General features: G+C 35.3%; 1 protein-coding gene across 1 annotated transcript; it reads left to right on the forward strand.

The window, feature by feature from the left end:
• Positions 1-81: 81 nt before the first annotated feature.
• Positions 82-10688, forward strand: LOC132546983 (protein-S-isoprenylcysteine O-methyltransferase-like). Its single transcript, XM_060210719.1, has 4 exons — positions 82-294; positions 5620-5878; positions 7172-7389; positions 9303-10688. Exons 1-4 carry the CDS (start codon positions 82-84, stop codon positions 9483-9485), a joined length of 873 nt encoding a protein of 290 aa, XP_060066702.1. The 3' UTR covers positions 9486-10688.
• Positions 10689-16686: the final 5998 nt, after the last annotated feature.

The following is a 16686-nucleotide window of genomic DNA, read 5'->3' on the forward strand; positions in this document are numbered from 1 at the left end:
AAGGAGTATGAACGCTTATTGATTAAATAGTTTATATCTCATTGCCGGAATGTTGGTTTCAGGATTTAGATTCGCCTGGCAATGGCGGCGATTAGGAAAGGTAGAGTGAGTCAACAGACTTTTTGTATGGGTGCATGTATTGCACTGATACCATACATCGGCGTACTGGGCAGGAACTTCCAAAATTTATGGAATGATTCGTGGATTCCGCTTCTACTTGCATACATTGTGTGTTATCATGGAGCCCTTTTCGTCCTGTACAACTTCCAGTGGAATGAGAAAGATATCTACAAGGTTGTAAGGAGTGACACGTTGTTTGGCTCGTCATATTATACAAATATCAGACAGGCATTGTCTAAAAAGAACGCAGCGTTTGAATAGATTTTTATCATTATATTTTCATGTGTATGCTGTGATGTATTTATTTTTTCTATGAAATATTTTTCTCTTACTTCTAGTTTTGATACCCATTTTAAGATTGTTAGGTGTAAAATTTCACACCCAAACGTTTTCGAAAATGTTTTGTGTCCAGTTTACAAACACTTATGTAATTAAATGTAACAAGTACTGGCTTTAAAACATACACAACAAAAGCTATGTATACTGAATATGGGCTTTTTGCTCAGGTACTGGAGCACCAGCGATTCCGGCTTAATCTACAGATCAGGCTATGTAGAAGAATCTGACAATACATATGTAGGGTGAATGTAAATGACAGGTTTGGCCCTGTCATTTATATTATTATTTTTTTTTATGCATATTGAAAAAAATGGATGACTAATCATAGAAGTCAGTGAAATTAATGTGTTTGGCATATTTGTTCAAATCCAATTGATTTTTTTTAATTTCATTGCTACGTGTTTTTCCACATACACATGCCATTTAGTAACAAACTCTATAACGAGTCCATTCAATATGGCGTCATTCATTCATTGTGTCATCTGCCGAGAAGTATCCTTTTAATGCAGATTTGGGCCACAGGTCTGCTTTCAGCATAATGTCTTCATGCAAAAAATTCATAACCTGCAATCATGGTGCATTAAATGGTGGAAACAAGTAAATTATGGCATGCATCAAGGAAATTTTATTTCTCACCATCACAACATGTTGTTAAAGCGATGCATTTATATAATATACTAAATTTATACAGCGCCTTATCTAATTCGTTAGGATTACACTAAAGCGCTTTACATAAAATAACATAAAAATTAAGCATAAAGGATATCGTTCATTATCCATCAATGTAAAATGTCCATCACAAAAAACCTAAAACATTAAAACTATGTCATACACTGTCTATCAATAGAAATCCTATCACAATTTAAAGGCTGTTTTAAAAAGATGTGTTTTCAGTGCGGATTTAAAAGCAGACAGAGATTCTATGTTCCTCATGGAAAATGGAAGATTATTCCACAAGTGTGCTGCTGCTGTATCAAAGCAGCGGTGTCCATATGTGGCAGCCCTTGCTTTGGGGGAAATAAGCAATGCACCAGACTGTGACCTCAGTGTCCGAGTTGGTTTATAGGGACGTACAAGTTCCTTGAGGTACTCTGGTGAGTTCCCATGGAGAGCCTTAAACACAGTCATGAGCAGTCGCGCCGCAGTATTTTGCACTCTCTGGAGACACTTAGCCAATGTACCTGGAATGCCATATAACAAAGCGTTCCCATAGTCCAGTCTGGATGTTACGAGTGAATGCACTAGAGTCTTGTAGGCATCAGTGGACAGAAATTGCCGAATACACCCGATATTCCTTATTTGAAAGTGGCGTGACTTTGTTACAGAAGTCACTTCTTTTTCCATACTCAGAGAGCTATCTATAAAAACTCCCAAGGTTCTTTACAAATGGGACAGCCCTGATAGAGTTGTTGCCAATTTGAACCTGGAATGCTGGAATGTTTTTCATTTTGTGTTTTGGAGTTAACACAATGACCTCCGTTTTGTCTTGATTCAGTTTTAACATATTTGAAACTGTCCATGAACTAATGTCTGATAGACATGCTTCCATCCGTGCAGATAGGTCAACCAAATTGTCAGTGGGTTTTATAACCATATACAATTGGGTATCATCCGCATAGCAATGATAGGACAGGTTGTGACGGCGACAAATATCTCCGATCGGTTTGGAGTAAAGACAGTACTTTCTTGGCCCAAGTACTGATCCTTGGGATACACCAAAAGACAGTGTTCTATCCTTGGAAGTAGTACTGCCTATAGCCACACTTTGCCTCCTGTCAGTTAAGTAAGACTGTATCCAGGAGAGTGCATCATTGGACACACCGTATGTATGTTCCAACCGCTTAAACAGTATACCGTGATCAATAACATCAAACGCAGAGGATAAGTCCAACAGTACAAGAACAGCTGAACAATTGCAGTCCAACGCGTTTGCTATGTCATGGTGTACCCTCAAAAGAGCAGTCTCTGTTGAATGGAATGGACAGTAAGCTGACTGATGGCTGTCGTTAAGATGGTTTACATCGAGATGTACTTCTAGACGCTTTGTCACTACCTTCTCCAGAATTTTAGACAGGAATGGTAGGTTTGATACCGGCCGGTAGTTTTTCATCACTCCTTGTCCAAACCATGTTTTTTTAGCAATGGCCAAATGATGGCTGTTTTAAAACAAATCGGTACCTTTTGCTCAACTAGAGACTTGTTAATGATAGCAGAAATCAGCGGGAGCAGGTGTTCCACACACTGTTTCAAAAGGTATGTAGGAATAGGATCAAGTTCACAGGATTTGGAAGGCGCACTGATGATAATCTTGCGAAGTTCGTCAATAGATACCGGGTCAAACTTTGTCAAATGTTCACCTTGAAATTCACTGTCCGATGACATAGAAACAGTATTAACATCCACCGAAGCATTCATCAAAGCAAGTTCATTTCTTAATGTGACAATTTTGTTTATGAAGAATGAACTAAACTGTTCTGATAAGTCTTCTTGAGACCCGCAACTTGGAAGAACAGTATCATGTTTCTGACCCATTAAGCCTTTGGCAAGTTTGTGCAGTTGTTTATGATTATTGCGACAATGTTCAATTTTACTGGAGTAATATTCACGTTTGGTTTGAATAAGACGTTTGTTCACTTTTCGACACTGGTCTTTGTATAACTGATTGTGGATTGCAAGTCGTGTTCTCCTCCATAACCTCTCAGCTGTGCGTCGTTTCTGTTTCTCACCACGGAGTTCTTCATCATACCATGGGGTATTAGGCCTCAATGTCACAACTTTAGAAATCAGTGGAGCATGTTTGTCAATGATGGTACTTATACCAGTATTGTAGGCAGTTACGAGGTCATCCACTGTGCCATCTACAGACTGTAGAGTATGTGATGATTTAATATCCTCAATCAAATCTGCTGTACAAACTGATTTGAATCTCCGAAATGAGACTTCTTTCCTGATTCGTTTGGGCTTTGAGACATATAAGGAGGTACAAATAGCCAGGTGGTCACACATGATATTACCTTTGGAATCACTGAGATGAGGATCAAAGATGGATGGCACAGACAGAATGAGAGGACTTCCATCGCTTGTGATTACTACATCCAACGTGTGTCCATGGATGTGTGTGGCCCCTGTAACGTGCTGAACTAGGTTGTAGCCTTCCAAGAGATTCAAAAACCGACGGGCGTTGCCATCGTTAGAGTCATCCAGGTGAAAGTTCAAGTCACCAGTTATAACAACATCCTGTGATATTGCAGCTTGGAGATCATGATAGGAAGACCACTGTTCGAAAAACTGACTGTTTCGAAAGCCGTTCTTTTTAGATAGCCAGATTTGCTGGTGCTCCAGTACCTGATGCTGGATTGTCCTTTTCTTGAAGAAAAACAAATCTGGTGGTGTTATGGGGGATTTGTGTAGACATGTGTAACAGCGGTCATTAATTTTTTCAATGCCTCTGCTAATAATCGACTTATCTGACGCTCAACCCGCTAAAGAGACCCGAGGGGTTACAGCGATGCTGGTGGGTGCCAATGTAACACAGGTCATTATTTATTTCAATGCCTTATCTGACGCTCAACCAATCGAGCTAACCAAGTGGTAAGAGAAGGGTAAATATTGGAAAAAAAACTTGAAATTCATTCTTATCAATTCAAATTATTCAAATTGCCCTAAATCTGTTGTCCATCTTCGAACATCCTTTTTGTTCAAAATTCTTGTAATTGCTATTTCTTGATATGTACTGGATGGGGAATTTTATATGAAAGTTCCTTTTGGTAACTAAATGTGCATTGTCCTATTTTTTTGGACTGATAAAAAAACAAAAAAAAAAACGATGCCATCTTGAATTTTGACATAAAAGTTTGTAATCACTGTTTCTGGTTAAGAACTGAATAGATCTTCGTCAAATTTTCATGTTTATTTTCACCTTGGTCCCTAGTTGTGCCCTTTTGATTTTGGGACTGATCAAAATAAGAAATGGCTGTCAGGAGGCCATTTTGGATTTTGACATCTTAAGTTTGTGATAGCCTTTTTAGGTCACCTGACCATTGTGCTACCTCTGTCGTTATATGCCTTCTGCCAACGCCGTCATATCTTAAACTTTTCCAGTTTCACAGGTGCCATTGAGCTAAAAATTGGTGGGAATGTTAAGGAAAGGTAACCAACAAAGTATTGTTATTTTTCAACCTTGTTAAAACTCTGTTATGGCAACCAGGAAGGCCATTTTGTAACATAATTATTGAATCATGGTTTTCCTATGCAACACCTATTTCAAACTTCTTTTCAAGTTTCACCAGTTAGATTGAGCTCCAACTTTACTGTCAAAAAATAGGTAACACTTGTTTTAGTTACATACACCTCCCCAGAACTACCATCTGCATCATGGAAAATAACTTCCTAGTAAGATTTCATTCAAAGTAGAAAAATAACCCTTTTCCTTGCTGAAAGTGTTTGTAATCAGATGACCATTAAGGCCCATGGGCCTCTTGTTCTTAGAAAGTGTTTGACAGATCTGTTTCTAATTTCATATGTAAGGACGCACTGGTCTCTTGTTGTGTACTATCCAATTGTTGATCTAATCCAAATGTAAATAGGGCTGGTTAGTAGTGATCTTGGACTTTGTGATCAGAGAAACAAATTGCTCAGTGGTGGCCTTTTGTTTTTGACATTTAAGAATTTGTTACCACTATTTCTTGAGAATGACTGGATTGTTCTTTTTCAGATTTGGTAGTATATTTCCCTTGTTCTGTTGTGCCCTTGAACTGAGAGAAAACAAAATACTGACAGGAGCAGGTGGTCGTCTTTTATACGACAGTAGATGATTATTATTGCTTTTTCTTCAAAGGAATTCTCAAATTTCCTATAATTAAGAAATAAAAAAAAAAAAAGAAGAAAAAATGAGGGAAAAAGAGATCAAATGAATATCAAAGAACGATGGGCACCAAGATCTCTCTGGGACCAATTGTCAATTTATGACAATGTTATTGTTCATATTATATTATGACATCACAATATCTGAAAATATGATATGAGCAAATTCCCTAGATAACAGGCTGGTTATGTGATAAATATAAATTATTTGTAATGGTCATTCATGTTTTTGCCCTATGTTTTTATTTTTTCCAGAAATGTTGATCTTTTAACTGACTGACTTTTTTGTCCCTCCAGGTTGCAGTGCGAGCAGCTTTCTTGGGAACAGTATTTGGACTTGGGTTACTAATTAGTTTCTCTGGCACAACATGGAAATACTTTGGCTGGTACATAGTCGCACTTAGCTTTTTCCATTTTTCTGAATATTACACAACAGCTTTAACAAATCCACGCTCACTGACGTTAGACTCCTTCCTCCTGGATCACAGTCGAGAATACAAAATGGCCGCCCTGGCTAGTTGGTTAGAATTTACAATTGAGTGGTATATAGCTCCAGGTAAGTTTCATTGTATCAGATATGTGTACCTTTTTGGCATCACTTACATGACAGGTTTCATAATTAATTATTAACTAAATAATTAATTAAACAAATTAGTGTTTTCTTCATCTTCCCAGGAAATGATTTTCTTCCACTATACAAAGAATCGTCTTCTCTTTTACTTTTTTAAGATTTCTCTGTCACACTATAGAATATGACAGATAGGCCATGTAGCTATCTGGTAATTGAAATCAGTGTTCCGTGACCATGTCACTGTGCATGTGGCTATCTGGTAATTGAAATCAGTATTCTGTGACCATGTCACTGTGCATGTGGCTATCTGGTAATTGAAATCAGTATTCTGTGACCATGTCACTGTGCATGTGGCTATCTGGTAATTGAAATCGGTGTTCCGTGACCATGTCACTGTGCATGTGACTATCTGGTAATTGAAATCAGTGTTCCGTGACCATGTCACTGTGCATGTGACTATCTGGTAATTGAAATCAGTGTTCCGTGACCATGTCACTGTGCATGTGGCTATCTGGTAATTGAAATGCAGTGTAATTTCCTTGTATTGACCATGTCACCATGTCACTGTATTGCATGTGTATTGATTATTATCTGGTAATTGAAATAGTTATTCCTTGTATTGATTATTATAACAGGAAGAAATCTATATCTGAAGTAAACAGCTTGTATTGATTATTATAACTGGAAGAAATCTATATCTGAAGTAAACAGCTTGTATTGATTATTGAAGTAAACAGCTTGTATTGATTATCTGAAGTAAACAGCTTGTATTGATTATTATAACTGGAAGAAATCTATATCTGAAGTAAACAGCTTGTATTGATTATTATAACTGGAAGAAATCTATATCTGAAGTAAACAGCTTGTATTGATTATTATAACTGTATTGATTATTATAAGAAATCTAATCTATAAATCTTGTATTGATTAGTAAACAGCTTGTATTAATTATTGAAAAGAAATCTCACTTTAAATACTGATGTTTCTCTCATGTTTTAAAATCAGTTTGGTGATCATTGGTCAGTGTTAAAGGTCAAGGATCACACTTTCAAAAGCTTTAGTATTTACAGTTACACTTGTAATCACTAGCACAATGATGGGAATCCTGATGAAGAGATAGGATGTGAGCCTTCAATCACTCTTACTTTAGTTTCTGTAAAACATTGTTACAGGTCACCTTTGTTTTATCAGTTTTAGGATTTTATGATAATTATTGTTTTAACATTACTTTTATTATTCATCACTAGTAGTTATACAATACGTTTGACCTAATTACAGGACTGAAGCAGTTTCACATGGTCAGCTTTATGGGGCTATTGATTGTAGTGCTAGGGGAGATAATCCGAAAGGCCAGTATGTTTACCGCGAAAACAAACTTCAACCATTACGTCCAGTACATCAAACAAGATGGCCACACCCTGGTCACGTCCGGTATTTACTCTTTCTGTCGCCATCCCTCCTATGTTGGCTGGTTCTACTGGAGTATTGGAACACAGGTAAGTCACTATACATTCAAACACTGGTTTGTCAGGGGGAAAATACAGCAGGGTAGTAATTCAAACACAGTACTAAAGCCCAAGTTTTAATTTTTTTTAAATTCCAACATTATCACATGACAGATAGCAGATGATAATGTGAATACATTCTGTATTCTGAAGTAATTACAGAGCTTACTGCCATAAAATTGATTGTATATGTTTTTCATATTATGGAGAAAACTTGCTTGTTAATCCTCAAATTAAGAATTGTCATATAAGTAGATGTAGACACATGGAGTATGTATTTTTAAAGCTAAGCCAGAAAGGTAACAGCCCATGTGTACCTGGTACAACCTCAGGCTTTACAATAAAGTAACAAGTAATTATTTCTTTAGAAGACTTCCAGGAGAAAGAAAAGGGGGACTCAGATAGAATTGTTGGGACTGATAGAATTGTTGGGACCCAGATAGAATTGTTGGGACTCAGATAGAATTGTTGGGACCTAGATAGAATTGTTGGGACCCAGATAGAATTGTTGGGACTCAGATAGAATTGTTGGGACCTAGATAGAATTGTTGGGACCCAGATAGAATTGTTGGGACTGATAGAATTGTTGGGACCCAGATAGAATTGTTGGGACTCTGATAGAATTGTTGGGACTTGGATAGAATTGTTGGGACTCGGATAGAATTGTTGGGACTCGGATTGTTGGGACTCAGATAGAATTGTTGGGACCCAGATAGAATTGTTGGGACTCAGATAGAATTGTTGGGACCCAGATAGAATTGTTGGGACTCAGATAGAATTGTTGGGACTGATAGAATTGTTGGGACCTAGATAGAACTGTTGGGACCTAGATAGAATTGTTGGGACCTAGATAGAATTGTTGGGATTAAGATAAAATTGTTCAGACTCAGGTAGAATTGTTGGGACCCAGATAGAATTGTTGGGACCCAGATAGAATTGTTGGGACCTAGATAGAATTGTTGGGATTCAGATAAAATTGTTGGGACCTAGATAGAATTGTTGGGACCCAGATAGAATTGTTGGGACCTAGATAGAATTGTTGGGACCTGGATAGAATTGTTGGGACTCAGATAGAATTGTTGGGACTCAGATAGAATTGTTGGGACCTAGATAGAACTGTTGGGACCTAGATAGAATTGTTGGGACCTAGATAGAATTGTTGGGACTCAGATAGAATTGTTGGGACTGATAGAATTGTTGGGACTCAGGTAGAATTGTTGGGACTCAGATAGAATTGTTGGGACCCAGATAGAATTGTTGGGACCAGATAGAATTGTTGGGACTCGGATTGTTGGGACTCAGATAGAATTGCTGGGACTCGGATAGAATTGTTTGGACTCAGGTAGAATTGTTGGGACCTAGATAGAATTGTTGGGACTCAGATAGAATTGTTGGGACTCTGATAGAATTGTTGGGACTTGGATAGAATTGTTGGGACTCAGATAAAATTGTTCGGACTCAGGTAGAATTGTTTGGACTCGGATAGAATTGTTGGGACTCAGATAGAATTGTTGGGACCCAGATAGAATTGTTGGGACTGATAGAATTGTTGGGACTCAGATAGAATTGTTGGGACTCAGGTAGAATTGTTGGGACTCAGATAGAATTGTTGGGACCTAGATAGAATTGTTGGGATTCAGATAAAATTGTTCAGACTCAGGTAGAATTGTTGGGACCCAGATAGAATTGTTGGGACCCAGATAGAATTGTTGGGACTCAGAGACTAGTTGGGTACAGCCTTAGTTGGTACATCATAAGCACCTGTGTGCTTTGAGGAATGGGAGAGGGATTAGTAATCTTTACGTAAATATATTTTTTTATGAAGTTTGACTATTCTATGTTATATTAATTTTGATATATCTTCATTGACAGTGAAATATATATTTTTTTTGTTTGTTTTACAGTTGATCCTGTTCAATCCTATATGCTTGGTAGGATATACAATTGTTTCATGGAAATTCTTTAAGGAAAGGATTTATGAGGAAGAAATTTATTTGCTCAATTTTTTTGGAGAGCATTACTTGGACTATCAGAAAAAGGTTGGCACTGGTCTTCCATTAATTTCTGGGTATCGAGGAGAAATATAGACACTGTGATAACTGTAGTATACCAAATCAATGCCTTTCTCAGATGAATTCCATGTAGTATCACATGTCTTAATGTAGAACAAAGGATTCTGTTACTTTAAGGAGACGCCTCAATAAAGTGAGACTCCAACAATAAATAGATAATCAGGAATAAACTTAATTGTCATCAACACTTTCTGTGATTGCAGATTGACTAGCTATATTTTATATTTGTGTGAACAATGTTAATCATGAATTTGATTGTGTGATCGATTCTTTATAGGCATTAATGTTTTATATATATGTAATAGTATACTATAATTGCATTACTTTAGACGTATTTCATGGGCATGTAGTTGTTATTAGATATTAATCATTCTGGGAATCTGTGATAATGCTAGCACATATATATTACAAGCCCATAGGGCCAACACATTACTTCTCAAAATTTAAGCTCAATACAGGACAATTAAAAAAAAAATGGTTGAAAATTTTTGCTTTAACAGCTGTATTTTTGGTTTGCTTATCATCAGACATGAGCTTATTGGTGGTTGCATGCAATATTAATGTTCTCACTATCAGCTGATGCTAGTGCTGTCAAAATTAGATGATTTAGTAACATTGTCACTAAATTATATAAGGATAATGTTAACGGGAAACATCATGATATATAGGCGATGTTGCTAGCACTAAATAGGGAATAAGTCTACTGTGTTTTACAATTTTCAGTGGTACATTGTGATTATGCTGTTGTTGATTAAATTTTCCTGGTGATTCGTGCTGAGTATGTCACCTAAAATAGCCATATTTTGTATCTATTTCTTTAGTGGTTGGTAATGGGGACGGACATGCAGATATTATCACTGACCTTGAAAGGCTTAGTCAAGACTCTTATGAAAACAAAATAAAACCAGTTGTGGCCTGTCCTTATTTCATTAATGAACAGTTTTTGGTCCAACTGATCAAATGAATAAATGTAATTAGCCTGGAACAGTTTGATGCCCATTTACATACTGTTGGACTGAGGACTAAAATTGGATCTGATGTCTCTTTTTAAAAAGAGTTATTCCCCTTTGCTGACATACCCGATAGTTTGACTGGAGTAGGAAAAGAGGAAATGTAATGGCTTTGCCCATTTTTATTAAATGATAGAGGTATTGAAACATGACTTTCTTCCCATCTGCATTATATTTAGAAAAATTTATAGGGGAACATTGACTGATTTTTTGGGATTTTTTTCTTTTTTTGTTTGTTTTTGTTTTTGTTTTTTTAAACGTATTGTATTCATGTATGGTACTTCAAAAAAATAATTAATTTTTCATTGAAAAGTTTTGGTTTTTTTTTAAGGATAACTCATGGTACAGTGTATACTAAGACTAAGACACTGAAGAATAAGTTCTATTTTTTTTCTACCTGGTGGTTAGTTTTATTTAGCTCCAACAAAAAAATGTAAATTCTGTGTATTTAATATCAATGTAATGCCATCATTTTAGTGTGTGTTAAAATATACATTTTGTGTATCTTTTATCATTAGTATTTAATGTTCTAGCTTTTAGGAACACAGGGATGATAAAGTGACCTCATTGTTTGGGAGAGGTCATGTAAATATTGTATATGTGTAGGTCTGAGATACGTGTAGGTTAGTTAAGGATATTGTCTATGTCACCAACTAAATCCAATAATTATTTCTACTGGTTAGGGGAAATATACACTGGGGTATTGACTTGGTCATTCAAAATATTTCATAAGTATAAAGAAATAATGTCTTCTAATAAGTGTGTTGAGGGGAAACGTAAATAAATTAAATGTTGAAAAGAGAACTATGCTTGAAATTACAAATAAAACACTTTTTTCATCATCATTAACATAAATAGCATGTTACATATACCCTTAATGAGCCAAGACTCCCATCAAGGTTGACAAGGCTAAACAAGACAGGCTAACATATTCATTACAAAAACCATAATAAACATGATGTACACAAGTCAAAATAGGACAAACACAACACATTTACAACATTGATGACAAAATATCTCCATGGCAATGGTACTTGGGTCCACAAGTAGGAACATACTTGAAAATGTATATTGGAGTGTGTGAAAAGAAGAACAGACAGGAGAGAAACTGCCATTTTCCTTAACATGACTTGATCTGATCTTTAGTATTACAGATTTTTAATAAGCAGTATTGATAAATATATTCATTACTAACAGTCTATATAATTACTGTACCTGTTTAAGTTGATCTAAATAAAACAAGCTAAAGCTTTATAATGTAAGCACAATATTAATTATTTACAAGGTATTCCAATGTAATTAAGTGAAGTTACATATAACACAATATACTACACCATGTACAGGATATTACAATGTATCATTATTTCATACTCACTAGTCTGGTAATCATAATAACTATTAACATGCACAAGCCATATATGGTCAACAGGTTACCATCATAAAAGTAGGTATAGAATAAAAAGAGACAATATTATAGAGACATAAATATGACATCTGTTTGAATTAATGTTATTGACTAATTGCGACTATACATACTTAACAGGGAGTTTAGAGGGGATGTCAAATTAACAGTAATACGTAAATAAAATTGGATGAAAAGACATACAGATAAAAGACATACTGACCAATACATCTCCTAATTGTATAGAATTAGCAAACAAACTACACTACAAAAACAAAGTTTGTAAATGTGTATCAGCAGGAGTAACGACAGTCCTTGGGTCTGACTCTCGCTGCGGTCACTAGAGACGAGCTAGTTTCATGTCACTCATCCTTTCTGTGTCTTCTCACCTGCATTATCAACATGCTGTAGTTGTTTGTCTATTACATCCTCAATATTATCTCCCACGTGGAACACGATACACTTATTTGACACCTTACACAAACCAAACACATTGTAATACCAAGTGTAGACAATTCTATCACTGATCTAAACTTAATCCCTGAGGTTTAGATTTTGTTTGGTAATATCATCAGAGACCAAATTACCAGACTTTCTGAAAATTTCTTTTTATCCATAATCATGTGTTTATATCACTGTTGAAAAATGTCACTATGATGGGGCTTGCTGAACCTGAACTTCCTGGCAGGCGATGCATCGCCACAATGTTATAATAACCATCCATTTGTACTCCAGTAACTTCTAACATTTTTTCTGAGAAATCTTCTCGTAAATTTTCACCCTTGTGTTCTTTAAATCCATTCACTTTGATATTGTATTTGCTGGAATACTGTTCATTGTGGTTAGCTTGTGGTAGGGCTTCAGAGATTCTGTTCTGTTAGAAAACTAGGATGTCTTGCATCTCCTGTGGTTTTTTTTTAATATCAAAATTTACTCCATTCATTCTTTGACTTTATCGATCTCTTTGTCCATATATTTCTTTGTTGTTTCCATCATCACTTCTTGGCAGATCTGCTGTTTACTGTCTGTCTGTATGCATTCTCTCAATAGCTTGAGTCACTCCTTCATCAACTATTTTTCAAGGTCTGCTGATTTGGATAGTTCTCTAAGAGTGGTTTGAATATTTTGTAACTGTTTTAATGTCACAAATTTCCTGGGTTATATTACAGGAGCCTTCATCTTCCATGGTAAGTTTCAATTGTCTACTTGCTTTTAGATTACTAGTTCCAGTACAACTTCTTCTAGTAGAATAAGCCATTATCTCATCCAGAAAAATATGTAAGTTACACACTACACTATACAGTCACAGAAAACACTGGCGGAGAAATATACTACCCAGTGTAGTACAGTTCCATATTGTACAGGTGGTGAGTTATTATCAGACAATGCAACACTGATACTTGTCCAAGAAAGGTGTAAAAAAGACACAATTTTATATTCTTTCCACAATAAACTTCTACACTGTTGTTGCACATGATGATATAAACATTCCACTTGTTTTGATGTTGGTTCATAGGAAAATGGCAAAAAACTAGTGAGACTGTTTATTTGTCTACTACTCCATACCCAAGAACACAGCTCACCCCCACAAATAAAATGTTTGGTTCATTCATAGATTCTTTTGATGAGACCATGTCTCAGTTTCAAGAACATTCCTTAACTTAAGGAAATCTTAACTTCCATAGAAAAGTATTACGTAAGAAAAACTTAAATTTAAGGAAATTTCCTTAAGTAATGTAATTATTTCCAATGAGAAATATTAAGTTCAGTGAAATTCCTTGAATTAAGAAAGATTCATGAAGATAGGGTATGGTTTGCATGGGGGATTATTTGTATTGAACTATGATTATTCCACAGCTATATTTAGCAGGTTGCACATTTAACACACATTTAACAACTGACATTATTTATAATAAACATTGCATTTTATGATTTCGTAAGGACACATTCCTGTAAAATTTTATCATTTTTATTGCTACAAATTCACTTGAGTGTTTACATTATTAATATTTCATAATTAACTTGATGTGCTATTTCAACAATAAAATGTTGAATTTATTGATAAAATGAATTACTGTAGTAATTGATAAAATATTTAAAGTTCATCATCATTTTTTGTGAAATTATAGCTAAAAAGGATGAATACTGTTAACAGATAGGTCAAGTACTAAATATCTAGATAGTGTTTTCTAGATATGATGTTTAAATATTGATTTATTAAGATTTCATCTTAATGATAATCATAGTTTCTATGCTGAATACACCTTCTTCACATGTACTGTACTTATATACACAATTAACCTGTAGCATATGTTTATTTTATCACTATCAACATATCAGTCATTGTTTCCTTCTCAAACGGATCAGCTTTCTAGGACTAAGACGGCATCTTGTGAATAATAATGCAATAAGACTTTATATAACCTTGAATCACATTACCTGCTTAATGGTATATGATGGAATCTCTGTCAAATGATCAGGGAACGCATTAGCTCACATGATAGAGCATTGGCCTATGCAATCTTAGGTGAAGATGAGAGAGGTGTGGTTCAACACTCCCTACAATGGCAGTTGGTGTTTCTCAGAAAGCTGAGAAAGAGACCAGTCTGTGATGTGTCCTTGGACAAGACTCTTTACCCTTATTGCCCTGGATGGCATGCAAACGACCTTCATTATCTTGTAGAGTGAGGTAGTCATCAGCTACTACAAGGAGACCAGCCTCAAAATGGCCATTCTGGAGGCTATGAACACCGCCAACAACAAGTCTGTTGATTTTGTCGGAGTCAGAAGAGTGAAATTTTGTTAATTCAGTGTATAAAATGGTTATATTCTCAATCAGTGATTTCCGATATTAAGCTGTATGAAAGTCCCTTTTGTATGATTTTAATATAATTATCATTTTCTAAGTGAAAGCTGCATTATAATTTGTGTTTTATCTCTGGACTAGCATTGTGTTTTTATTTTATTCTGTTGTATTTAACATTTATTGTTCTAGGAATCATTCAATCACTTTTAATTGTCACGATGTCTGTTACTGTTATATGCATAATGGCTACCAGTTCACATAAAGTTTTAATAATGAAGAGCACTGCTTGGTAAGCCTGTTTTTTCTGACTCTACAATGCCATCAGAATGCCATACAGACTTTCTTGAAAATTATGTTTCTTAATCAGACCCTTCAATAATAACTTGGTATATGATGTGATACAGCTTGTCCTAGTTCATGATACTTGGCACTAACCCTAAATACTAAAGTCTTTCAAGATTACAGTATGATAGATGTACATGCAGACCATGGTGCTGGTAATAGGTTGCAAGACCCTGTAGTACTGACTCTGGTCCAGCTAAAACAAAATGTCCAACGTAACAGCTAGTAGGCAGCTAAAATATTTGTGGAGGTGTTTGATTAGAAGTAATAATTTCCAACAGGCTAAACATTCTTCACAGTTTGATGATAACTTAGGTGCAAAATTCTGTAACTGGTGAAGTTTGTTTTTCTGAGAATGAATGTGCATTGATATTAAATTGTGATAGAAATGAAAGTAATAAACCTGGCAGGCCATAAGTATTGTAGTGTATGTATGGTTAACAATGTTTATATGTATCAAGGAAACACTGTTAATTGTTTGATGTTGGAGATTATTAAAAATATCTGATTATTTGGTGTTTATTGTTCTTGTGTAATTAATATACCATTCCACGGATGTAAAATGCACATATCTTTCTACTAGCTAGACTCCTCCGCCACAATTTTAAAAAAATGTTTGTAGTCAACAACCCTTAGGGTCAGATGACCTAATATAATGTTCAAGTATACTTCAAGTATATTAATTTGATAAGTACTTTACATTCCATAACAAATTTGAGTTACTTCCACTTATCTACTTCTACTTATTTAATATGATGCAGAATATGTATTGCATTCATGTACTAAGCTTTGAAAGGACTTACATAGGCATAGCCTGTTGTTTGATCCCAGGAATAAATGAAAAGTTAAGATTTTGTTGAAATTGAAATATGCTTATATAGATACTGGCTGACCCTATGGGGTAGATGGATGTGGCCTAAATGGTTAAATTGACTCCATTTTCAAAAATCTTCTCAACACCCAGATATGATAGTATCTATTACTAAAATACTGTTAAAGGATGGAAGAGTTTATGTAGGAAAATTAAGATAATCAGAGCAATTTCTTTTAATTCAAATGTGGTCAGAGGTGTTATATTCAAATAGCATGGGATAACAGTTAATGTTATGTGTGTTTTACATTTGTATTACATGTACAATGTACTTCAAGCTATCTTACTTTGTTAACAAGATCATTTCTACAGCATTGTAATTGGTTAAGGTCACTGGTCATTGGGCCTCTTTTATTATATTGTATATATATACATTGTATTGTATATGATTAATTAACTCAATCTGCTCTGTAGGTGTATTCTCACCTATACAATGTTATCTCTTTCGTTTGGTGTTATACTACTGAACAAAAAAGCTTCTGTTGATTTGGTTTGAGGTCAGTGGTACAGTAAGGTGATTGTCACATCAAAGTATGGCAAATGTCAAATCACAGGAAGGTCAATGTCACATCACAGCAAGGTCAATGTCACATCACAGCAAGGTCAATGTCACATCACAGCAAGGTCAATGTCAATGTCACATCATAGTGAGGTCAATGTCAATCCATATCACAGTGAGGTCAATGCCACATCACAGCAAATGAAATGTCATATCACCGTTCAGTCATTGTCATTTCAAAGGAAGATCAATGTCATATCACAGCAAGGTCAATGTCACATCATAG

This window comes from Ylistrum balloti, unplaced genomic scaffold (genome assembly GCF_031769215.1).
Source record: "Ylistrum balloti isolate Yb309-2 unplaced genomic scaffold, AGI_CSIRO_Ybal_v1 Utg369926, whole genome shotgun sequence".
Taxonomy (NCBI): domain Eukaryota; kingdom Metazoa; phylum Mollusca; class Bivalvia; order Pectinida; family Pectinidae; genus Ylistrum; species Ylistrum balloti.

Bases quoted from the DNA above. Each gene is read 5' to 3' on its own strand.
- LOC132546983 (XM_060210719.1), top strand. From the start codon at position 82: ATGGCGGCGATTAGGAAAGGTAGAGTGAGTCAACAGACTTTTTGTATG. The intron at 295-5,619 runs GTTGTAAGGAGT...TTGTCCCTCCAG, and splicing joins ATGAGAAAGATATCTACAAG to GTTGCAGTGCGAGCAGCTTT. The intron at 7,390-9,302 runs GTAAGTCACTAT...TTTGTTTTACAG, and splicing joins ACTGGAGTATTGGAACACAG to TTGATCCTGTTCAATCCTAT.